Consider the following 23,185-nt stretch of genomic DNA (forward strand, 5'->3'; position numbering starts at 1 on the left):
GCTTTCTGTGCTTCAGTTTTCTCATCTAGGAAATGAAGGTTTTAATATCCAGTTCCCGGCGTAGAACGGTAATTATTATTATTTATAGTGGTATCTACGTGTTTCGCCCCTCTGAGGCGTAAAAGCACTTTGCGCTGTGGCGCGCCCAGCTCAAGACGAAGGTGTAAACAGCCAGGGGGACCGCTCGCTAAGACTGCGACCGCCCCCTTCAGGCAGCCCCCTGCAGAACCTCGCGGCCCGAACGAGGATTGTCCCTCGCAGCCTCCCGTCGCCGCGCGCGAAAACGAAGGGGCGGGAACAGGAAATGGGATAGGACAGAGTTCCGGGTGCCGGGCAGCCGCTGAGAGAAGCAGAACGTGGTAGTTGGTAGTGCAAAAAGGAAAGCCGGCATGTTCCGAATCGAGGGCCTCGCGCCGAAGCTGGACCCCGAGGAGATGAAACGGAAGATGCGCGAGGATGTGATCTCCTCCATACGGAACTTCCTCATCTACGTGGCCCTGCTGCGAGTCAGTGAGTGTCCTTCCAGGCTGCGGCCGTGAGACTAGCGGGAAGCTCGCGGACACCACCCACCTAACTGTGGTCCTATAGTCCTTGGGGGCCCTTGAGCGGAGTGAACTGGGCGGTCGCAGGGAGCGTGGGACATGCGCGTCGAGAGTGGCGGGCGCATGCGTGGCTTAGGGTCTGCGGGTCGGGGTCTGGGTACAGAAGTGCACGCGGTGGTCCGGACTGCGAGGGTTATCGTCCAGCTTCGCCCTGCCTTAGGAGAGCTTGAAGTGAAAGAGCCTCAAGGGATTATACCCCCCCCCCCCCATTCCTTAGCGGCTCCCACGTTTTGTAGACAGAAACGGAGATCTAGAGCAGAGAAATGGCTGGCTCAAGGTCACTCAGCGATTCAGTGAATGATCTTGGTCTAGAATCTAGAGCTCCTACTACCAGGTTTCCTCCCTTCAGTGCTGATCTCTGAAATACAAGAAGTTTTGCTTGTTAATACACAGGGTGAAATAAATAATTGCGGTGTTTTGTTTTGGTTTTTAAGGAATGAGAATAAAAGGATAGGAGTTTATAGCATTAATAATAATACCTGAAGGCTTATTTGAATTTATGTTTGGCAGAAACTTGTTTGACAGCGCTGTGAAGGAGGCCGGGCCAGAGATTCTGTATATCCCTTTTGCAAGTGAGAACTCACCCTTTAAAGGGGGTCTTAACGCAAAACATCAGCGTTAAAGGCACACTGAATATTAGATTTGGGCTTTGTAGGTCACTTCTGTAGTTTTATTGATACGCATCTCAAAAGTTATTTGCTCACACACACATACCCCGTTCTCAGTTCAGTACTCTTCATTGCACCTTGCTGTGTATTGCTGGCAGGGATGAAGGCATTCCAAGGTCACCCTGTGGAAGGCTCACGTTGGGCCTAGGCCAGAGCTCCTGAAGCCTGCCTGGTAACCCTTTAGTGACTATGCTACTACTCTGCTTCCCCAGGAGAGGGAGCCCTGCTGAATAGAAACTCCCAAGTCGTCCTCCTTCAACAGCTTTTTGCAACTCCCAACTTAACTTTCTCCTCTTACCTTTTTTTTGTTGACTTAGCTGCCAGTAAAATACTTGTTTCTTTTCAGTCACCTTTGTATCTGATATGAATTGGTTTTCTTTTAAAAAACTTACAGAATACTGTTCCACATTGCCACTCTTAAAATTGAGATGTACTTCATAATATATGGTTCACCCATTTAAAGTGTACAGTTCAACCTAAGTGTCTACCAATAAATGGATAAAGATGTGTGTCTACAGTGGAATATTACTTAGCCATAAAAATGAAACCTTGCCATTTGCAACAACCATGGATGGACCTATAGGTTATTATGCTAAGTGAAATCAGAGAAGGATGAATGCCATGATTCCACTTATATGTGGAATCTTTGAAAACAAATGAACAGGGCACCTGGGCGGCTCAGTCAGTTAAGCATCTGACTTTGGCTCAGGTCATGGTCTTGCAGTTTGAGTTCAAACCCACATCAGGCTCTCTGCTGTCCACAGAGCCTGCTTTGAGTCCTCTGTCCCCCTCTGTCTCTGCCCTTCCCCTGCTTGCGCTCACTCTCTCAAAAACAAATAAGCATTAAAAAAAACAAATGAACAAACAAAACAGAAACAGACTCATAAATAGACAAACTGGTGGTTGCCAGTGGGGAATAGGATAGGGAATAGACAAAATAGGGGGAGGGGATTAAAAGGTACAAACTTGTAGTTATAAAAGAAGTCACAGGGATGCAATGTACAGCATAGAGAATAATACTATAATAATTTCTTGTGGTTGTGAATCACTTTGATGTATACCTGAAACTAATAGGGATACTGTATGTCAATTATACTTTAATTTAAAATAAAAGCAATTTAAAAATAAAGTGTATAATGAATGGTTCTTAGCATGGTCAGAGTTTGCAATCATCACTACGATCCATTTTAGAACATTTTAACTCTAAAGTGAACTCCATGCCCATTAACTGTTCACTACTTTCCCCTTTCCCTTTCCCTTGGCAGCCACTAATCTACTTTCCATGTTTATGGATTTGCCTATTCTGGACATTTCATACCAATGGAATTGTAGAGTATGTGACTTTTTGTGTCTAGCTTATTTCACTTTCCATGATGTTTTCAAAGTTCATCCATATTATAACGTGTATTAGTATTTCCTTCCTTTTTATTGCCAAATAACATTCCATTGTGTGGATATGCCACATTTTTATCCATTCACCTGATGGATGTTACAGTTTTGTCTGATAAGAATTAGTAGAGATACCTGGGAATATTGCCACCTTTGTCAGCCTTCAACAGATCTCAATGTCTTCAGTTTAATATTTACAATATGTTTTATTACTTTCGTTATGGGTATTGAGAAGATACTTCTGGCAGCTCTTTTGGCCACACAGCCTCCTCCCCTTTTTTAAAAAATTTAATTTATTGTGGTAAAATTTATCATCTTAAATATTTTTAAGTGTGTAGTTTAGTGGTATTGAATACATGCATAATGTTGTACAACCATCACCATCCATCTCTAGAACTCTTTATCTTGTAAAACTGAAGCTTTGTCTCTATGATTTTTGACATCTCTTTAAGGATCTCATAAGTGGAATCATACAGTATTTGTCTTTTTCTAAATGGCTTATTCCAGTTCACCTAGGGTCCCTAAGGTTCCTCCATGTCATAGCATATGTCAGAATCTCTTTTTAAGACTGAGTAATATTCCGTCGTATACCATTTTTGCTTCTCCAGTCATCTGTTTTTGGATTTGGGTTGCTTCTACATTTTAGCTACTGTGAATAATGCTGCTCTAACATGGATCTACAGATAACCCTATTTTTAATTTCCTAGGACCCACCATACTCTGATCCAAAGCAGTTGTACCATTTTCCATTCCCACAAACAGTGCACAAGGGTTCCAAGTTTTCCACATCCTTGCCGACAGTTTGATTGTAGCCATCCTAATAGGTGTGAGGTGGTAGGTCACTGTAGTTTTAATTTGCATTTTCCTAGTGACTAGTAATGTTAAACCTCTTTTCGTGTGCTTATTTTGGCCACAGCGCTTTTTTTTTTTTTAACTTTTTTTTTCAACGTTTATTTATTTTTGGGACAGAGAGAGACAGAGCATGAACGGGGGAGGGGCAGAGAGAGAGGGAGACACAGAATCGGAAACAGGCTCCAGGCTCTGAGCCATCAGCCCAGAGCCTGACGCGGGGCTCGAACTCACGGGCCGCGAGATCGTGACCTGGCTGAAGTCGGACGCTTAACCGACTGCGCCACCCAGGCGCCCCAGGCCACAGCGCTTTTACACAGGACAATAATATCACTTCTTTAGCTCCCTATGACAGCATTTTTTTTTCTAGACATTTCTGTGTGTACCATCCTACCAGACCCCCATAAGTACTGAAGTAGGACTGGGGCACCTGGTTGGCTCAGTCGGTTAAGCATCTGGCTCTTGATTTCAGCTCAGGTTTCTGGCTCCGGGCTGGGCGTGGAGCCTCCTTAAGAGTCTCTCTCTGCTCCTACTCCATGGGTGCACACACATTCTCTCTCTCTCTGAACTGAAGTAGTTCACCTATATCATAGGTGATCTGGATTGCATAAGTGATATATAGCTAATCATTGGGAGAACCTAAATGTGTGTCTGGCTCTCCTCATTACCTAGTTAAGTGTTTTCTCCCACTTTCTGCCTTTTTTCAAATAGGTTTTAAAAGGTGGAAAATGCCAATTTGTTTCTTCAAGTGTTTTGTTCCTTTGATAGTTAAATTACCCAGAATAAAAAAATGTCCTTTGAAAGAGGATTGAATTTACTCTTTATGGCCCTATGAGGGAGAACTTCCTAGAGAAAAGATTTTATACAGTGTAAGAAAAACTTAGAATAGAGCTTCATGACACTGGAAAGACAGGGGGTCTCTTACTGGGTTGTGCAGGCCATCGTTTGGAGTCACTTAAAAAATGTATTGAACTAAATCCAAATCTGTAAGATTTTCCCCCCAGTCTTACAAATTCCATAATATAACTTATGGGCTGATAGATCTGAAATTCTGGATGTTTATTTTTCTTTCAGCACCTTTTATCCTAAAGAAACTGGATAGCATATGAAGATGAACATCACATGTGAATGCATGATAAGAGGAACCCGGTTACAACTTCTACTTCTATCTGCAAATGAATAGGCCCCGGAAGATGTAAGAGACTCTGAATGGACATAAAAATTCTACTAATTAAGAACAAGTTTGGCCTCTGGTAACTGACCTTCATAGCTAAAATTTAAAACTGCTTGAGAAGTAAAGACATTTTGTGGTGATGGTACACCCATATGCTTGTGATGTTTAGCCTCTGTGAATGTTGATATAATTAATTGTAAGTAATGTTAAACTCCATTTTTTAGCAAGTATAAATTATAAGGGAATTATGTCTGCAATAGCACTGTCTTGTTAGTCATTTCTGTTTACCTTTTTACTTCTGTCTGGAATATATTTGTTGAAGAGTTCCTTTTGATTAGTTATATTTTACAGAAGCCAGCACACAGCCACAACAACATTTAAGCCCAGGACCATTAGTCTATATTTTTAATTAAAATACCAACTAAGAAAAAAATTGGATTTTATTTCTCTTAACCTGCTTTTTGCTGCAGACCAACAATCACTGGTGAGACCTCTTTAATATTGTTTATTACAAACTACGTTAATTTGAGTTACTCTTGTTTTGGACTGGAGGATTTGCTAATGCTGATAGAGTGAAATTATTTTATTAAGCAGTCTTTGTGAAAGGCAACATTACTGCTTGAAGCTGGGAATATATAGTTCCACCAAAGGAAAAAATTGCTATAATTTAAGTCAAATAGTTCTCTAAGTTTGTTAGGGGAAGAGGACAGTCCTTAACTTTCTTTGTAGAGGCAACTTACATTCACCTCTTTTTAGGTAACTAAATTAGGTAGCTATATTGGTATATTTAGGTAACTATATTTACTTTTGTCTTTGAATAGCATGTTAGTATTGGTACTTTGTGATTTTTCTGTTGTAGACATTGCCTACTGACTTCTCTTTCCTATCCTTACCTCCAGCGCTCTTACCTCTTCTCATTTCTTCTTCTTTCCAATGTACTTATTTGTGTGCTTTCGTTTGAATTAATTTCATGAGGACTCTAAATGCCAGTTTTCTTTTTTTAATGTTTATTTTTGAGAGAGAGAGCGTGCACATGCGGGGGAAGGGCAGATAGAGAGGAAGACAGAATTCCAAGTAGGCTTTGTGTCATGAGCATGGAGCCTGACTCAGGGCTCCAACCCACTGACCCTGAGATGACCTTAGCCAAAACCAGGAAGGAGTTAGATGTTTAACTGACTGAGCCAGGCGCCCATGTTTGTTTTCCTTCCTGTACATCTTTCTGGTTTTCCGAGGCTTCATTTTCTATGAACTTAAAAACTGAATCAGCTAGACTCTTTGCCATATATCTACATTGTTCACAGTGTTCAGTTTCATCAAGCGTGCTGTTTCGTCTTCCCGATTAAGTCTTTACTGGGGCTTTCTGACCTGTCTCAGTCTGGGCTATAGTCGCCTGTGCCTGATGGATGGCTCTATTCTGGGATCTCCCTTTACCACAATCCTGGGAATTCCTTTTCCTTGTTTTCCATGTTGGATCTTTTGTTTCTGTATCTTGTATCTTGTTTATCTCCTGTCCAGTATGCATTTGCTCACTGAGTCTCTGTATTGAGTACAGTACCTGTGCCCATAACTGCCTGGCGGCATCCCACAATCCAAAGAACCCTCTATTTTACCCTTTTCAGAAAGTAAACTTCTGATTTGGGGAGGGAGCTAGGGAAAAGAGGCTGCTTAACTGTAAGTTGCAGAGAGCATTCTGAATACTTAAACCTTCAACCAGTTCTCACTTTAGTGCCTACCCCTTCATTCCTACTTCCAAAGGTCTATGAAGGCACCAGTTTCTGAACCTTTTAAGGATTCTGTGATGTGAATTGAGTTGTTTGTTTTGCTTTTCTACTGCTGACTCAGGATTCAGTTTTCTTGGGTCTACCATGTTAATTACTACTTGTCCATCCGCTTTCCAACTTCTTTTTGATGTTATCTCCTCTTCTCTTTTTCCATTCATTTAGGTTCATGGCTTAAAACAAAAATCTTTGCTGTCATTAAATGGAATTTTGGGAGGGAATGGAAGTAGGTGCATGTGCTCAATCTACCATCTTTACCTGAACAGCATGTATTTCTACCCTGTGATGCTGTGTTTCATGTTAGTAATTTATGTCCATTCCTGACCTAAAGAGGTACAGTATTTAGCACCATGGTCACAATCACTGACTCTAAAGACATGCAGACCTGATTTTGAGTCCTGATTCCGACAGTCAGGAGATGGATGCCTTTTAGCAAGTAAACCGCTATATCTCATCCTCTTTACCTGTAAGGTTAGCATAGTAGGAACATTTGTCCACTTCAAAGTGTATAAGCGTAAGGTAAGAGAATGCAAGAGGAGCAGTTAGCACCATGCCTGACATTTGGTAAGTGCTATTTATTGTTAATGGTTAGTGTTTGGTATAAGGTGGTTAGAAGTGATTTGTGCTGGCATTCACTGCATTAGTAGGCTTCATTCATATTTTCAGATGCTGTGAGATAGCATGCTTATATTCTAATTCTATATAAACTTCAACAGTCAGTGTTAATGCCATTTTACAGATGGAGTTTGAGACTCTGGAAGATTTGATGGCTAATAAGTAGGTTTAGGGGCTTTTAATGGATGTTGATTATGCTCTATCCTTAAGTGCTTTTCTTGGAATATGTTGATTGTTACCCTGAATTCCAGCATATGTTCAGGCTAGAATAAAGGAAAAGTGATGGTGCAGTTTTTTATGACTGACTTCTTAAAATTCAGGCCATAGGGGCGCCTGGGTGGCGCAGTCGGTTAAGCGTCCGACTTCAGCCAGGTCACGATCTCGCGGTCCGTGAGTTCGAGCCCCGCGTCGGGCTCTGGGCTGATGGCTCAGAGCCTGGAGCCTGTTTCCGATTCTGTGTCTCCCTCTCTCTCTACCCCTCCCCTGTTCATGCTCTGTCTCTCTCTGTCCCAAAAATAAATAAAAACGTTGGGAAAAAAAAATTAAAAAAAATAAAATAAAATTCAGGCCATAAACTCCCTGGTTTTGGGAGGGCAGACTAATACTTACAACAAACAGTTCAGAAATAGTAGAGCAGACAACAGTTGGCCATGTGTATATATTTGGCTTGAACGTGTAATAAAAAATAGTAAAGAACCATAGCAGATTTGAGTTTTGTAAACTCTTAAAATGGAGCATAGAAAGAAATGCAGATAATTGAGAGAAAATGTTACTCCACAAACAAGTTTCATAAGGGATATGAACTGAGAATTTTGCTCCTAAATTAGGTTAGTGTTCTTCCTGGTACCAACAAGTTTTCTTTTTAAACTGTTTTATCACTGCTCTTTGAAATTCTTCTGTGAAGTTAGCATTTCAGTTACGGTGTGTTCGTAGTTTATAGGTGGGCAAAATTGGGCCTAGATTTGGAAGGAAGAACAAGTGTAGGAATCTGAACTTTTTTCTTTTTCCCCTCCTTTGCTTGAGCTAAGCATCTCTCTTTAGCTATGACATCAGGCACCAGAGAATGTTGTGGATAGTATAGAAAGGAATTGAGCTAGACATTTTACTTTATTTTGCTATCACTTGATGACTTGATAAATTCTACATGTAGCTTCGGTCATCAAAGAAGCCACTAAAGCAGGAATTGGCAGACTTTTTCTGTTAAAGGTCAAATGGTAAATACTCCAGACTTTGTGAGCTCTGTGCTGTCGGCTCTTCTGTAGTAGTGTAAAACAGCCAGAGGCAGGGGCGCCTGGGTGGCTCGGTCGGTTAAGCGTCCGACTTCGGCTCAGGTCATGATCTCACCATCCGTGAGTTCGAGCCCCGCGTCGGGCTCTGTGCTGACCGCTCAGAGCCTGGAGCCTGTTTCAGATTCTGTGTCTCCCTCTCTCTCTCTGCCCCTCCCCTGTTCATGCTCTGTCTCTCTCTGTCTCAAAAATAAATAAATGTTAAAAAAAAAAAAAAAAAAATCAGCCAGAGGCAATGTGTGCACCACTGCAGCTGTGAGCCATCAGCAGCCAGCACTCAAAAGGTGCTGGGGGAATGAGTACCTTGGTCCTAAAGTTGAGATCTAAGTCGTTCACCACAACATCCACCATAGTCCTCTTGAATCCTTACTCTCCCCATGTACTGTGCCATTTCTCTGTTCCCTTTCACAGTTAAACACCTCAGTAAAGTGCTCTATATTTTCATATCCTTTCTCTGGTGATCTCCTGAACCCATTCCGGTTAGGCATGCATCCCCAGTGATCCTCTGAAACTGCTCTTTGTCAAGGTTAACACTGACCTGTCTCACCCGATCTGCAGCACTCAACACTATTTCATTATTGTAACCACCTTGTGGGCCTTCCATAATACGAATTTCCTGATTTTCCTTCTTGCCACCCTTTCTAGTTCACTCATCCACTCTTTAAATGCTTTAGTAGGTTTCCCTTCATTTCTGACCTGAAACTTGCAATACCTCAGGCTTCAGTCCTCAGACCTCCTCTATTTACAGCATAGATACTGCTGACTCTCCTGCTTAAAATTCTCCAGTGGTTTTCGATGTCACTCAGTAAAAACCACAGTCCTTCTGGTTGCCCACAAGGTTCTATACAATCTGGTCCTCATTACATCTCTGATCTCGTCTTTTATGACTCTTCCATCCTTCACTGCATTCCAGCTACACTGGTCTCCTTGCTTCCCCAAACTCACAAGCTGCTACCTCAGGGCCTTTGCACTGGCCATTTCCCCTGTGTGGAATGCCCTTCCCTTAGATTTTCAACTGCCTCACTCCCTTTCTCTCAGGTCTCTGCTTAAATGGCATTTTTTTTAGTGGGGCCTTTCCCAGCTCTTTTATAAGTTATAGGATTTTTCAACTTGTGAAAATCCAGCAAGTTGTACGCTTACTGACTTTTTTTCCATAGTTAAATTGTATTTCAAAAACATTTTTTTAACTACAACCTCTCCAGCACTCTATAACCCCCTTCTTTATTTTCCTTAATGGCATTTAAGATATTTTTCCTTATTTATGTTGTTAATTGTCTCTGTCCATTAAGTATGTGCTTGATGAGAGTAGGGATTTCATCTATTACGTTCACTGTAGTATCTTAGTATCTAGAAGACTGCCTGGTACCTCACAGGCACTCATTATTCGTTGAATAATAGAGTGGAGAAGTTTTTAACTAGTTACGGGAAGTGTGAGAGTAAGCTAACTAGAAAAGGCCAAAAGGCTAAGCTTGTCAGATGAAATTGGTACCCCAGTTAAGATCCTGGATTATGAATTTGCAGTGCCTGGCTGTGGGCTTTTTCTCTAGCACTGCTCTGCTGTCCAGAGGCAGGCTCGGAGAAGGTGGAGAGTTGGATTCACCTAGGGCTGGGGCTTGTCACATGGCTGAGGTGAAATGACAGGGTCGGGAGTGATTGAAATAATGCACAAGGCATCTAAGCTGGGTAAGAAGGGAAAGGCAGGAAGTAGCTGGTGGACAGGAAGAACATAGAGGGGTCAGTCCTGCTGAGGGCAACTGTAGGAGTGAACACAGTGGAGCAGTAGCCCTGAACACCTCTTTGTATGCCCAAAATATCCTTCCTTCAGTTTCCATGGAGTTCCTGTTCTGCAAAATAGGCTTCATTCGTTTTGTCTCTGAAGAGAGAAATATCATCAATGTGCTGTTAGCACAAGAGATGGTATGTTAAGAGTTTGTTGGTTTCACAGCTAAGTATGTATGGTGTGGTCCGATAAGGACCACATTTGACCTACTCCCACGACTTATTCTCCCCCAATTTGTACGTTCATTTAGGAGGAAAGAAAATCGCTAATTGAAAATATGTTCATACTCTGGTTTCTCTTCAGATCGCATAAATCTTTCGCCTTTAACTAAAGAAAATATGTTCATGATACCAAGAGACTGAAGACTAATTTTTATGGGACAGTGCGGAAACATCATGGAGACTACTGCTGGATGTCATACAGCAATGGGAGTTTATAAGATGCTTTTCTTCCCAAAATTCAGATTGCATTGCCTCTGATTATTTGAACTGATGACAGAGAAGCAATATATAGATAATTTAAAATAACAAATATTACAAAAAAGTTTTTAGAAATGTGATAGAAAAGAATTAAAACAAGGAAATATAGGAAATGGTGAAATGAATTGCTCATCTTAATATCATTAGTAAAAACTCAGCTTTTATTTGATTTTAGTGTACTTTTGAGTAAAATTTAATAGGCTTACTATTGAATCTTTATGTCAACTAAAGTTTTATAAATGCTCAATTTTCATAACTGTTGTTTTCATTGGTCTCAAGCAAATGAAACAAAAGATAAAATATCCTTAATAAAATATTACTAGCTTAGTGAAACAATGATTGCTGGTAAAGGGTTGAAGGGAAAGGCATTTAGTTTAACATCTACTTTTCCCATTTTAAGCTAACCTTCACTTTGGCTAGCAAGCACTGTAGTAAACTTTGCCCTAGATAATACAGACTCAAAATATCATTTATTTCCTTCTTCCTGATCCATGTCTAAAAATGGTAAAATAGTATATTTCATATATGTATGTATATATACATATAAAATGTTTCTTTTTGAGAGCTAGAGACAGTGTGCAAGCGGGGAAGGGGCAGAGAGAGAGGGAGACACAGAATCTGAAGAAGACTCCAGGCTCTGAGCTGTCAGCACAGCCTGACGTGGGGCTCGAACCCACAACTGTGAGATCATGACCTGAGCCGAAGTCAGTCGCCCAACCAACTGAGCCACCCAGGAGCCCCAATACTTGTTTCTTGGTAGAAAAGGATAAATGTGTCTTCGTGTTTATGGGGAACTGATGTTCTGTTCACGTAACAATTTTAGGAGTAAATGGGCCCTGCGTGTCGGATACCTGGGAATCAAAGAATGCATACTAAGAATGGTTGGAAGGATTTTCATACACAGGTACCTCTTGATGGTGGGCCCCTGCCACAGGAGAGGTTCAAGTACAGTGGAAAAGAACACTGGTAATGAGTGTGTTATATAAGGCAGTGTCAGGCATCGTGTGCACAGGTGCTTTCCAAAACAGGCTACACACCAAATCACATGGGAAGCTTTTAAACAAAAAAATCTATGGGTGGAGTCAGAAATCACTTTTTTTAAAAGCATCCAGGTGATTTAATTGGTCCAGGATCTGCTTTGGGTAGCAGTGAGTGAGCTTACCTTAAGGCCTCTTCCAATTCTGAGATTCTGGACTGGTTTAGGAATAAGAGTCAAAACTAAAACTGAAAGCAATTTTAGGTTGCATTTGTAAAATTACAACATTAAGGTCCCCAGATCTGACAAATACTTCAAGAGCAGCCAACTTGCCAGAGTAGAGAGCACTGGAGGTATCCAGAAATCATGGTACAAGAGAAATGATTGAAAGAATTAGAAGTATTTAGCCTTGAGAAAACCTACAATGGGAGTCTGAGTGCTGTTCTTAAAAGCTAAAAGCATATTGTCAAGGAACTATCCCAGCAGATTAGGATAAAGGTTTGGAAGCTAAGAAAGATTTCCTTCTTGAACTCAACTGCTGTGACCAAGGTGGGGTGGGTTGCAGACAGGGCTCTTTAATGGAAATGAGTAAGAATCTGAACATGGAAACTGTATAGTAGGGATTGCCACTATGGGACAAAGTTTTGTCTCTTTTTCTGTTACTGAAAGACTCTTTGTTTTTTAAATTTTTTTTTTTAACGTTTATTTATTTTTGAGACAGAGAGAGACAGAACATGAACGGGGGAGGGTCAGAGAGAGAGGGAGACACAGCATCTGAAATAGGCTCTAGGCTCGGAGCTGTCAGCACAGAGCCCGACGTGGGGCTCAAACTCACGGACCGCGAGATCATGACCTGAGCCGAAGTCGGACGCTCAACCGACTGAGCCACCCAGGCGCCCCAAAAGACTCTTTGAATACAAGTGCTATCTCACATATTTTTCTGTCCCACATAATATCTTTACAGAGTAGGGGCTGAATAAATGACTACTGAATTGAAGGTGGAAAAATTAGTGACTTTTCAGACAATCCCCGCTGTCCAGGCTTCAGAGAAATATTCCCATTTTGGTTGGTGGAGGTTCACATTCACAGGTATTTATTCAGTAACTACAGAGTAGCAGGCACTGGTAGCTGAGGGATACAGAAAGGAATTCAGTCATGGTACCTATCCTTAAGAGGCTTATATTCTAGCAGAGGAGGCAAACATTACCTAATTCATCAATAGTTACACATCCTATTATATAAGCTGCTGTGGGGGGGAAGTGCAGGCAGCTGTGAGAACTTGAAATAGGGGAGTCCTGACCCATTGGGCTGGGGAGGGCTCCCTGAGGAAGCCTTACATGAAGATTGGATCAATAGCAATTGGCCAGATAAAAGAATGAGGAGCCTTGGAAAAAGTGTTAAAGCATGTGTGTTTAAAGAAAGAGGCCAGTGTGACTGAAGAGTGGGGAGCACAGAAGAACAAGAAAACCTTCAGTTCTTTCAGAAACTCCTGTTTATTGTTTTCTCGAAAGAGATCCCATCCTGACATCTGCTGGCTACTGTATATACTGCAGTTCCAAATTACACAAGAACAACGCTCAGTAACCTGTTTTCTTGGCTTCAGTAGGAAATTACAAATAAAGCACCAGGTCTTTTCCCTGCCCTGTGTTATGGACTTCACGCAGGGCCAAACGCGTGCTGTATTACAGGTATGCTTATGTGGTGCCACTTGCCTACGTTTATACAAGTTCACAAAACCATAGAAATCGCATTTTGGTTTTTTTTATTTAAAAAAATTTTTTTTTTCAACATTTATTTATTTTGGGGACAGAGAGAGACAGAGCATGAACGGGGGAGGGGCAGAGAGAGAGGGAGACACAGAATCGGAAACAGGCTCCAGGCTCTGAGCCATCAGCCCAGAGCTTGACGCGGGGCTCGAACTCACAGACCACGAGATCGTGACCTGGCTGAAGTCAGACGCTCAACCGACTGCACCACCCAGGCGCCCCAGAAATCGCATTTTGAAAAGTTGATTTGTTACTGAGATGTAAAAACATTACAAAACCACTTACTTTGCCTTTTAAACACAGTATCGGAAGTGTTGCATGAAACGCTCTTAAACGGTTTCCGTCACAAATAAAACACAGCTGACTTTAATCCAGTAAGCATTCTACTGAGGCTAAAGATGTGCTTTAAGCACACCTGATAATTTTCATCTTTTTCTCAGCCATATTAGTCATAGTACCTTCATTTTCCACTTCTGTCTATAAAGGACAAAATTGCAAAACAAACAAACATTACCTAAGCAGCTGTACTGACTGATACGGCTACATTTCACACTGTTGTACTGGCAATTGCCTCACCAGGCAGTCATTTGAAATATTCGTTAATCAACTGGCACTAAAAGGATAAATGGTGAACCGAGTGATTTCGAGGCACCAATATGTAGTGTAAAAAATGCATTGTTGGAGGTAGAGGTCTATTGGTTTGGAAAGAACACTAGAATTAGTGAAAAGTCCTCAGTTCTAGCTTCAGTTCTCTTAATTATGTGACTATATGAGTCATATTTTTTTTACTTGAAACACCCAAATCCAGTTTGGGTAGATTTAAAGAGAAAAGTAACTCATTGAAAGGATTATAGGTAATTTAGCAACACCAGGAGGCCTGGAGAACCAGGCTTGGAGATAGGCAACTGGAACATCACTCCTTGTTACTTGGTCACCGAGTACAACCCAGTGCAGTGAAGAGATCTCTACTGAGGATTAGATGCCACCACTTCCCAAAGCCACAGACCCAGAGCCCTGCACTATCCTGACAGCCAGTGTTCTAAGAACTTCATCTTGCTGTTTGCCATGGCCACCAAAGAATTATGCCAAGTCTCCACTTTGTTGTCTCTGGCTTCCAACTGATGGTCCAGGAATATCTAATTTGTAGTGTCCAGGTCATGTGGAGAAGCAGAGGAAATAAGTGGATTTTTGGCTTTTACAGTGAAAGATCTCAAAGATGAGGAATTCCCAAATGTAGGGAGTTCAGATAACTGGGCAGCCAATGGGATGACACGTCTATTATGTGGACCCTGAACAAATCACAGTCAGCCTCACTTTCTATAAAGCAGGGTAAATAAAGTTCACATGGCTGAAGAGATCGTGCATGTTTACTTACTCATTTTGCAATGAATACCAACTGTGCTAGTTGAGCAAAGATGAGCAAGTCCTCTCTAGTCTAATAGAGGAGAGAAGTCAGTAGACAGCAAGTGCTAGAATAGAGGCATACATGAACGAGGTGTGGTCAGAAAGGAGAACTCAGTTGCAGTTTGCAAATGTTCTTATATTTAAGTACCTAAAGTTAACATTTTCCGTGGAGCAACCGAGGCTTGCATCATTATTGGGAAAGGCAGACGGCATGCTCTTGTAGGGAGTTGCTGTTGCACTCTTTTGAAGGGCTTAGCTGTTCTATAGAAACACCAAAACAATGTTGGCTGGCACAAATCCAGAAAGTCAGGCTTTTGACTGCTTATTGACACATATCTAGACTGACAGTTTCATACAATGGGACACTTTTCAAAGGATTAAACATGTCACACCTTTGCCAGTCATCAATTAGATAAATCATCAAGCTCATTGTATTGTGAACCACCCCTATTCTGATCTGACCTAAATCAGAGTGGTCTTTCTACTATATCTGGCTACTGTGTGTACAGCTTTGTGTCTTTGCTCAAAAGAAATTGTTGGCTTGGTTTAGGGTGTTTTTTGTTTTGTTTTGTTTCAATTTGTAAAAGAAAGCAGCTGCATGGTAACTTGGGCCTCATCCAGAATCTGTAATACCAAATTCATCATGTGGTAGTAACAGATGGAATACATTTTTTTATAGACTACATTCTATAGAACCAGGGACTAAAAGAGGTCAATGGGACCACAGGGGTCAGCTATTACCTCAGTCCGGTGCAATAATTTCTTTTTCACAGTATTCTCAAGTTAGATTTCTGTAGCTGACATTCTCTTTTAAAATTCAGAGGTCTAGGGGCGCCTGGGTGGCTCATTGGTTGAGCATCCGACTTCGGCTCAAGTCATGATCTCACAGTTCATGAGTTTGAGCCCCGCATCGGGCTCTGTGCTGACAGCTCAGAGCCTGGAGCCTGCTTCAGATTCTGTGTCTTCCTCTCTCTCTGCCCCTCCCCCGCTCATACTCTGTCTCTCTCTGTCTCTCAAAAGTGAATAAATGTTTTAAAAAAATTTTTTTAAATAAAATAAAATTCAGAGGTCTATATCCAACTGCCTTTTTGATCACTTCATTTGGTGACACGGCATCTTAAATTTAACAAGTCCAAAAGTGATTTCTTAATCTCCCCCACCTCTAAATATGTTCCCCTTACAGTAGTTAGCCATTTCAATAAATAGCACCTCCATGGGCCCCAGTCAGTGGATTAAGCTAGACTAGGAATCCCCTTAATGACCCCACATCAAACCGGTTTGATTACCTAAAAAAAAAACAAAAACAAAAACCATCAAATCTATTCCTCTTTGTCTTCACTATCATTACTGCAGTCCAAGTCCTAACCAAGCTCCCTGCTTTCACTCTTACTTTTGTCTATTATCCACATAGTAGCCAGCATCCTATTTTTAAAAGATACCAAACCACCCACACCCTCCACCACTTCAGTGGCTTCCTTTTACATAAAATTTTAAAATCCTTTATCATGGCCTACTAAGTGATGCATGATCTGGCACCAACCTACCTAAGTTCACTTACACTGTTTTCTTTTAACACAATAAGCTTCAGACGAACTGGACATCTTACATTTACCCAAAGAGCAGTCCTCTCCTCTGGCCCCCGCACCCCACCCAAAAGCCTTCCTTGAGGTTTTCCTTGCCTCTCATCGATCTGGCTATCCCCTTACTTTCCTCTGAGAAGTCTTCCCTGACCACGCTCCCTTGCCCCATAATTTAAAATCAGGGTTCCTTCGGTGAACTATAATTTTAAATACATGTTTATTTAAATGGTATGTGATTGTCTACCTTACCGCTCAAGAATTTAGCTTCAGGAGGAGAGGAGCCATATCAGCTTCGTTCATTTCTGTGCCCATGATAATGTCAGCAGCAACAACACCTATGCAACATTTATTATGTGCCAGGCATGTGTTAAACCCTATGCACATAAGAATTTAATACATACTCCCAATATATCGCCTGGCCCATAGCCAGTGGTTAGTTTGTTGAATGGATGAACTCCGCTCCTGCGTGCACACCGAGTTGTTCACCACCTCCTGGAACAGCCCATTATCTTGACAGATAATTCTGATGATTGGAAGAATCTTTATATTGACCCCAGCATACCTCCCTGCAGTTTCCTCCCACTGATTCTATTTCTGCCCCTCTGGGGCCACGCAGTACAAGCCATAATCGTCCTTCCACAAGCTCGACTTGGCAGCATCCGAGGACCCACCCGCCCCCGGCGTCTCCCTCCCGCTCCCCTCCCTGCAGAGACTCCAGGCTCCTTGTCCGCTGCGGTGGTCGGGGAGCCCAGCTACGGCCGCCAGCCCGCCCGGCTCCCGGCATCCCCCGCCTCGCGCGTCACGTGACGGCGCCCGCCCGCACGAGCCCCGCAGCTGTCCGCCTCCGGGCGGGGCTCTCGCACCGCGTCCGCCCGCCCCTGGCCGAGCGCCGCAGTCCTCACGGCTCGGCTGCGGCTCGGCTCCGGCTCCGACTCCGGCTCCGGCTCTGGCTCCGGCTCGGCTCCCGCGGCCCGGACTGCTGTGGGCGAGCGCTCCGGGGAGCTCCCGGCAAGGTAAGAGAAGGCCGGCCCGCGGAGGCTGAGGGCGAAGTTATTCCGCGCGCGTCCCCGGGATGCCCGGGGCCCGGAGCAGGGGGCGGCCCGGGCGCCTGGCGGCGCCGCTCGGTCCTGGCAGAAGCTGAGCACCTGGCCCTGGCGGGACCGGGAGAGGGTGCCCTCAGGCCGCCCGCGGCCCCGCGCTCTGCTGGCACCTGGAGGCTCAGCCGCGCCTAGTGCTTCGTTTTCCCCTCCTGTAAAACGACCCGGCTGGAAAGGTGGATCTCCTCGGTTGCCTTCAGCCTTGAGGTTTTGCGAGTGTGTACGCGAAGTCCAAGAGGAAGAAGCCGACTCCTGGGGTGGGAAGAGCCCCCCTCCCGGGAATGCTGGGGCACTGGTCTGGGACCGGGCAGCTACTATTAAGTGTCCCCTGTGTTTTGTGCAAATCGCAAGCCTCTCGGAGAGTCTGTTTCTCCATCTTTAAAGTAAAGGTGGTAACACCTGCTCTGCCTCCCTCAAAGGACTACGGCGGAGCACGGGTGGGAAAGCGATGGGAGGAGCCGGAACTCTGGAGTAAGTTAGACGTGGGTTCAAGTCCTAGTTCTACCAGTTACCAGCTGTTGACCTTGAGCCAGACAGACCCCTCATCTGTTAAAAGACGATAATAATAATACTTAGCTCATGAGGTTGCTGTGAGGTTCAGTATAAAGAGCTTAGCACAGTGTCCGGCACACAAATGTTCAATGGATAGTCCTTTTCATATAAATATTATTCAATTAATTTAGTAAGCTAGAGAGTGCTTCGCGTGAGAGGTGTTTAGAATAATCGCACTTCAGTTTCCCAATAGTTAGTCCTAAAAAGAGTGCTGCTTTGGTTTCCTAAGAAAGAGGCCAAGTGGGATCCTTTCCCTGTTTCTCTTTCTGGGCCCCCTTTGCCTTCTCATTTACCACTGGCATGTGAACCTGTTGTTCCTACCAAATGAGTCAGGCAGGATGGGAACATTAATGTACTGGAGCAGATGGGTATCAGATTCCCTCTGAGGGGAAAGAAAAGTGCCAGGCATGTGCTGCCACCAAAAAAAGCACAGTACAGTGATTGACTGTTAGAGTAGGAAGATGCCTGGGAAACTGTCTAATCCAGCTGTCTCCTCTTGCACATGGAGAAACTGGACCCAGAATGAGGACAGGACTTCAGGCCTCAGCACCCAACAGGTTGTTGGCCCTAGGTGGTAGAAAGAATACACAACTGTTAACCAGATGCTGTGCTTCCCCTTAGTCCTAACCTGATTCTTCATTATTCAGCAGGTATTTATGGAGCACCTACTGTGTGCTTGTACACCTACTAGGAGCTAGAGATGAAATATGTTTCTCTCCCTTTGCTTGTTCTCAGTACATTTTATGATAACAATAAGTTCTGTCTCCCAGCGAGCTTTTGCCTTAGCAGCTGGCCCCAAGAGACAGAAGCACATAGAGAGGTCTGAATTATTTCATGATCTGTCAAGGCAGTCCCTGAGCCTTTCTTGAAACCTCTGGAAACTGAAGAAAATGCTGCTTTGTCAGGGCTTTTAGGAAAGGATTTCCTTCTGGCCTGGAGCACTTGGATTTCTTTGTCTTTCTGGTTTCAGGCCTCTTATTGTGTATTATTTCTGAAAAGAGCCACCCTCGCCACAGTGCCTTCGTTTTGGTTTCCATGGTTATCAGAAGAATTGTTTTTATGATAGCACAAGTAGCTGTTAAGTAAAATGTGGTCAAGCAGTCCCCAGTTCGCTGTGGGTGTCTGTACTCTGGTGGTGGCCCTCAATTTTTTTTTCAGTTGCAGTGCGTTCATACTATTCCTTCCTCCTTTATTCTTTCCTTTAACGAATATGTATTGGTTCCAGGCCCAAGAAGAGTGGGAATAAGCAGAAACAGATAAAAACGAAGATAGACCCTGGTTTGGGGAACTCGGAATCTTTGGGGGAATAATCTGTGGACATTCCCACATGCAAGAGGCAGGCAGATCTGTGGGGCTCTGATAAAGGTGTGGATTAGAAGCCAGCAAGAGCTCTCAGGTGAGAGGGAGTGTCCTCGGCAACCAAGAAGACATCACATAGTAATGATGCTCTTCAAGGAAGATGTGAAAGAAACCAGTTCCTTTTATGTGCCTCAGCCACATGGTAATAATAGAGGGTACAAGAAGCCCTTGTTCTTTCCATTTGTCTTAGTGAATGAACCCTCTCTTAAGTCACCTGTCATGGGCCCTGTTTGAAATGCCTGCTAATTTCTCTCATTTCCCTCTTTGTGTTAGCTTAGTGAGTGACATATTAGTTTCCTACTCATACATATGGTATTGCATGTATAAAGGTAGATAATAGAGCCATTTGATTAAGAGTTTGTTTCAGATGTTTAACCTGTGTGTCTTGTTTCACCTGTTGGGTTCTAATGCAGTCAAAAATTTATCTTTCCAAGTCATCTCCTAAGTCCTTTAATGCCCTCATTAGTGAGAATTCCAATATCTCCTACTTTCAAACTTCCTGGGAGCTTAGACGATCCAAAGAAGTCAGTCTTCCACTCTCCAGAGGAGAGAGAACTGCAGAGTCTGAGCAGTCCATCCACCTTGTTATTTCTGACACAGCTATATGGTATCACTATTGAAGAGCTGTCCTGCACGGTCCAAGGATGTGTGGTCACTGCTGCTCAACGCCCTTATTGGACCAGGTTCCCGCCAGCTTGATCCCATGCTTGGATTCCAAGGTTAGAGCTTTTTTTAGTTTGTGCTCACATGCTTAGCCATTCTCCCCAAAGCACCTCACTCTGGGCAGTGTGTTGAGCATGTCACCAGGCTGGGTTTCCCCAATCCTCCCATGAGTTCCCTTTGGGGGCATATGGGACCCTTTTGTGCTAGCAGCCTTTGTCAGGGTCATCCCAGACCACCTAGATTTCCCTATTTTTCAAACCTTTTGTCAAGGTTTGGAGATTCAGTCCTTTCCTTACCCTAACCCAGGGCTTTTTGGCAAATTGGTTCTACTTTCCCTCCAGGATTCTGCCTACCAAGGATTCTCAGGAATGGCAGTTAGCTACCCCAGAACTTTGTGTGCCTATTCAACTTTTCATGTATAAGAGGGGTCCTCTGGTAAATCTTGGCAAAAACGATCTGTTCCCAGGAGACCATTTCTCCACCTGTAGTGGAGAAAAGTAGGCATTATTGCAAAATTTAAGTGGTATATACCCTGTTAAAGATTTGGGGACAAGGTTTTAATTTAAAAATGAAATTACCTCAACTTTTCTAAGAATCAAACAATAATTGATATATTTGTTTCACTGACTTTATTTTAAACTTTAAAAATATTAGCTGTAACAAGAATGCATGCAAGGAAACCTCTCAAATGTGCATAAGGGAAACATACAGGGAACCACCGCCCATGTCAAGAAGTGGAACATTGCCAATACTCAGTAGTCTCCCTTCCAAATCATAACCTCCTTCCCAGAAGAAACCACTATTTTGACTTACGTGATAACCATTTGTTTTTCTTTGTAGTTTTGTCACCTATATCTGCATCCCTAAAACGGTATAGTTGAATTTTACTAGTTTTTTAATTTCTTACAGAAAATCCTACCGTAGTGTGTGTTTTGTGTTTGCTTCTTTTGCCATACTTGTTTGTGTGTTGCATCCATGAGGTTACCACACTTATTTTCATTGCTAACAGTGTTTCATGTTATATGTCACATTGAATTTGTGTCATATGGTTTAGATACTTGTGTTGCTTATAGCTTCTGAATACCAAGAACAGTGCAGCCAAGCATATCCTTAGACATTTGCTATTGTGTTTGTGAAGCTCTTTTAGGTTATATATGTCAAAGTGGAATTGCTTTGCTAGATAACTCCAGTTTTCTAAGTGATTGTAGCAGTTTACTTTCTTACCAGCAGCATGTCAGAGTTCTAGCTGCTTTGTATCCTTGCAGATACTCAGTATTGTCTATTTAAAAATTTTAAATTATTCTCGTGGGCCTAGAGTGATATCCTATGTGGTTTTAATTTTCTTTTCCTTGGTTATAACTAATGTTGAGCACTTTTTTTTTTTTTTTTTAAATTTTTTTTTTCAAAGTTTTTATTTATTTTTGCGACAGAGAGAGACAGAGTATGAACGGGGGAGGGGCAGAGAGAGAGGGAGACACAGAATCGGAAACAGGCTCCAGGCTCCGAGCCATCAGCCCAGAGCCTGACGCGGGGCTCGAACTCACGGACCGTGAGATCGTGACCTGGCTGAAGTCGGATGCTTAACTGACTGCGCCACCCAGGCGCCCCTGTTGAGCACTTTTTTTATTGATTAATTGGGTGGCCTCTTTGTGAACTGCCTAATTCAAGCCTTTTGCCTGCTTTTCAGTTTTTCTTATTAATTTTTGGAGGTTTTTGGGTTTTTTGTTTTTGTTTTTTTGGTTAGTGGTCCCTTGTCAGTTATATGGGATTTTTTTAAGTTTTTTTTTTTTTTTTTTTTTTTTTTTTTCAAAAAATTTGAAAGTGTATTTGAGAGAGAACTAGCAAGCAGGGAAGGGGCAGAGGAGAGGGAGACAGAGGATCCCAAGCAAGCTCCAGCACTGTCAGCGTGGAGCCTGATGCCGGGCCCAAACTCACAAACCCTGAGCTCATGACCTGAGCCGAAATCAAGAGTTGGCTGCTTAACAGACTGAGGCACCAGACACCCTGAGTTATGTGTGTGTTTTTTTTTTAATTTTTTTTTTTACATTTATTTATTTTTGATAGAGACAGAGCACAAGTGGGGGAGGGCCAGAGAGAGAAGAAGACACAGAATCCGAAGCAGGCTCCAGGCTCCAAGCTGTCAGCACAGAGCCCGACATGGGTCTTGAACTCACAAACCACGTGATCATGACCTGAGCCGAAGACAGGTGCTTAACGGACTGAGCCACCCAGGCGCACCGAGTTATGTGTTTTTAAAGTATCTTTTCCTATTCTGTGACTCTCTTTTTACCCTCTTAAATGGTGATATCTTAGATCCTGTTTTCTAGAAACAGGGCCTGAAATGGGGATTCTTGTTCAAGTGGTATATTGGGAAAAGTGCTCAGGAAAAGGAGAATGAGGGAAGCAGTATTGGGGGCAGGAGTGGGGGAGAAGTATAACCAGGTGAAGTGGCAGTTTTCTGAAGGGACATCTGTGAGTCCCTATGTGACACTCCATCTGGAGGATGCTAGCTAGTAAAGAGACACTGGTTAGGTTACTAATAGTATTCTCTACACTCCATTGAAATACATTCTTTTCTTTTGTTAAATTTACTCCATCCAGATACAGCTCCCTGGTCACAAATTCTGGGAAAACTTACTAGAGGAAAGTTAGTGGGACAAATTACAATCTCTGCTGCTGTAGCTAGTGAAAAAGTGTAACTAAAGCCGTTATCTTCCTCCTCCACCATCCATTCTAGTTTCTTTTCCATGGTCTCCTGAGTTTTTGGGAGAACTCAGTGATGAAGCCATCAGGGTCTGGAACTGTATTTTCTTTTGTTGTGTTATTTTCGACTACAGATTCAATGTTTTTTAATTTTTATTTATTTTTGAAAGAGAGAGAGCAAGAGTGAGCAGGTGAGGGACAGAGAGAGAGGGAGACACAGAATCTGAAGCAGGCTCCAGGCTTTGAGCTGTCAGCGCAGAGCCCAGCGTGGGGCCTGAACGCACGAACCGTGAGACCATGACCTGAGCAAAAATCAGATGCTGAACCAACTGAGTTACTCAGACATCCCTTTGGTTTTTTCTTTTAAATGTTTATTTTTGAGAGAAGGACAGACAGAGTGTGGGGTGGGGGTGGGAGACAGAGAGGGAGACACAGAATCTGAAGCAGGCTCCAGGCTCTGAGCTG

The 23,185-nt window shown here is 42.9% G+C and overlaps 2 protein-coding genes across 6 annotated transcripts in view; both read left to right on the forward strand.

Annotated features, from left to right (window-relative positions):
• The first annotated feature begins 306 nt into the window (after positions 1 to 306).
• Positions 307 to 10,906, forward strand: TOMM5 (translocase of outer mitochondrial membrane 5). Of its 3 annotated transcripts, none has more exons than XR_007146477.1 (3): positions 307 to 510; positions 4,583 to 4,703; positions 10,445 to 10,906. XR_007146477.1 is itself a non-coding variant. In XM_047831116.1 (2 exons), the coding sequence occupies exons 1-2, from the start codon at positions 390 to 392 to the stop codon at positions 4,615 to 4,617; spliced, it is 156 nt and encodes a 51-aa protein (XP_047687072.1). In that variant the 5' UTR covers positions 307 to 389; the 3' UTR covers positions 4,618 to 4,939. The 3 variants fall into 3 exon arrangements, 1 of the variants encoding a protein (XP_047687072.1); XR_007146476.1 differs by having other exon boundaries at positions 4,583 to 4,878; positions 10,445 to 10,898; XM_047831116.1 differs by lacking the exon at positions 10,445 to 10,906 and having other exon boundaries at positions 4,583 to 4,939.
• A 6,346-nt stretch (positions 10,907 to 17,252) lies between these two features.
• Positions 17,253 to 23,185, forward strand: part of FBXO10 (F-box protein 10) — a 55,369-nt gene continuing 49,436 nt past the window's right edge. The window contains exons 1-2 of one of the 3 annotated variants that reach the window (XM_047831363.1): positions 17,272 to 17,359; positions 19,955 to 20,073. In XM_047831363.1, coding sequence (XP_047687319.1) covers positions 19,999 to 20,073 — 75 coding nt within the window. In that variant the 5' untranslated portion in view covers positions 17,272 to 17,359; positions 19,955 to 19,998. Of the gene's footprint in view, positions 17,360 to 19,954; positions 20,074 to 23,185 lie in introns of all 3 variants that reach the window. The other 2 variants (XM_047831364.1, XM_047831365.1) reach the window with 2 other exon arrangements.

Source organism: Prionailurus viverrinus, chromosome D4, assembly GCF_022837055.1.
Source record: "Prionailurus viverrinus isolate Anna chromosome D4, UM_Priviv_1.0, whole genome shotgun sequence".
NCBI lineage: Eukaryota > Metazoa > Chordata > Mammalia > Carnivora > Felidae > Prionailurus > Prionailurus viverrinus.

Excerpts from the sequence above, each read along its gene's own strand:
- TOMM5 (XM_047831116.1), top strand. The coding sequence starts at position 390 with ATGTTCCGAATCGAGGGCCTCGCGCCGAAGCTGGACCCCGAGGAGATG. Across the intron at positions 511-4,582 it reads CGTGGCCCTGCTGCGAGTCA|CACCTTTTATCCTAAAGAAA; the intron begins GTGAGTGTCCTT and ends TTTTTCTTTCAG.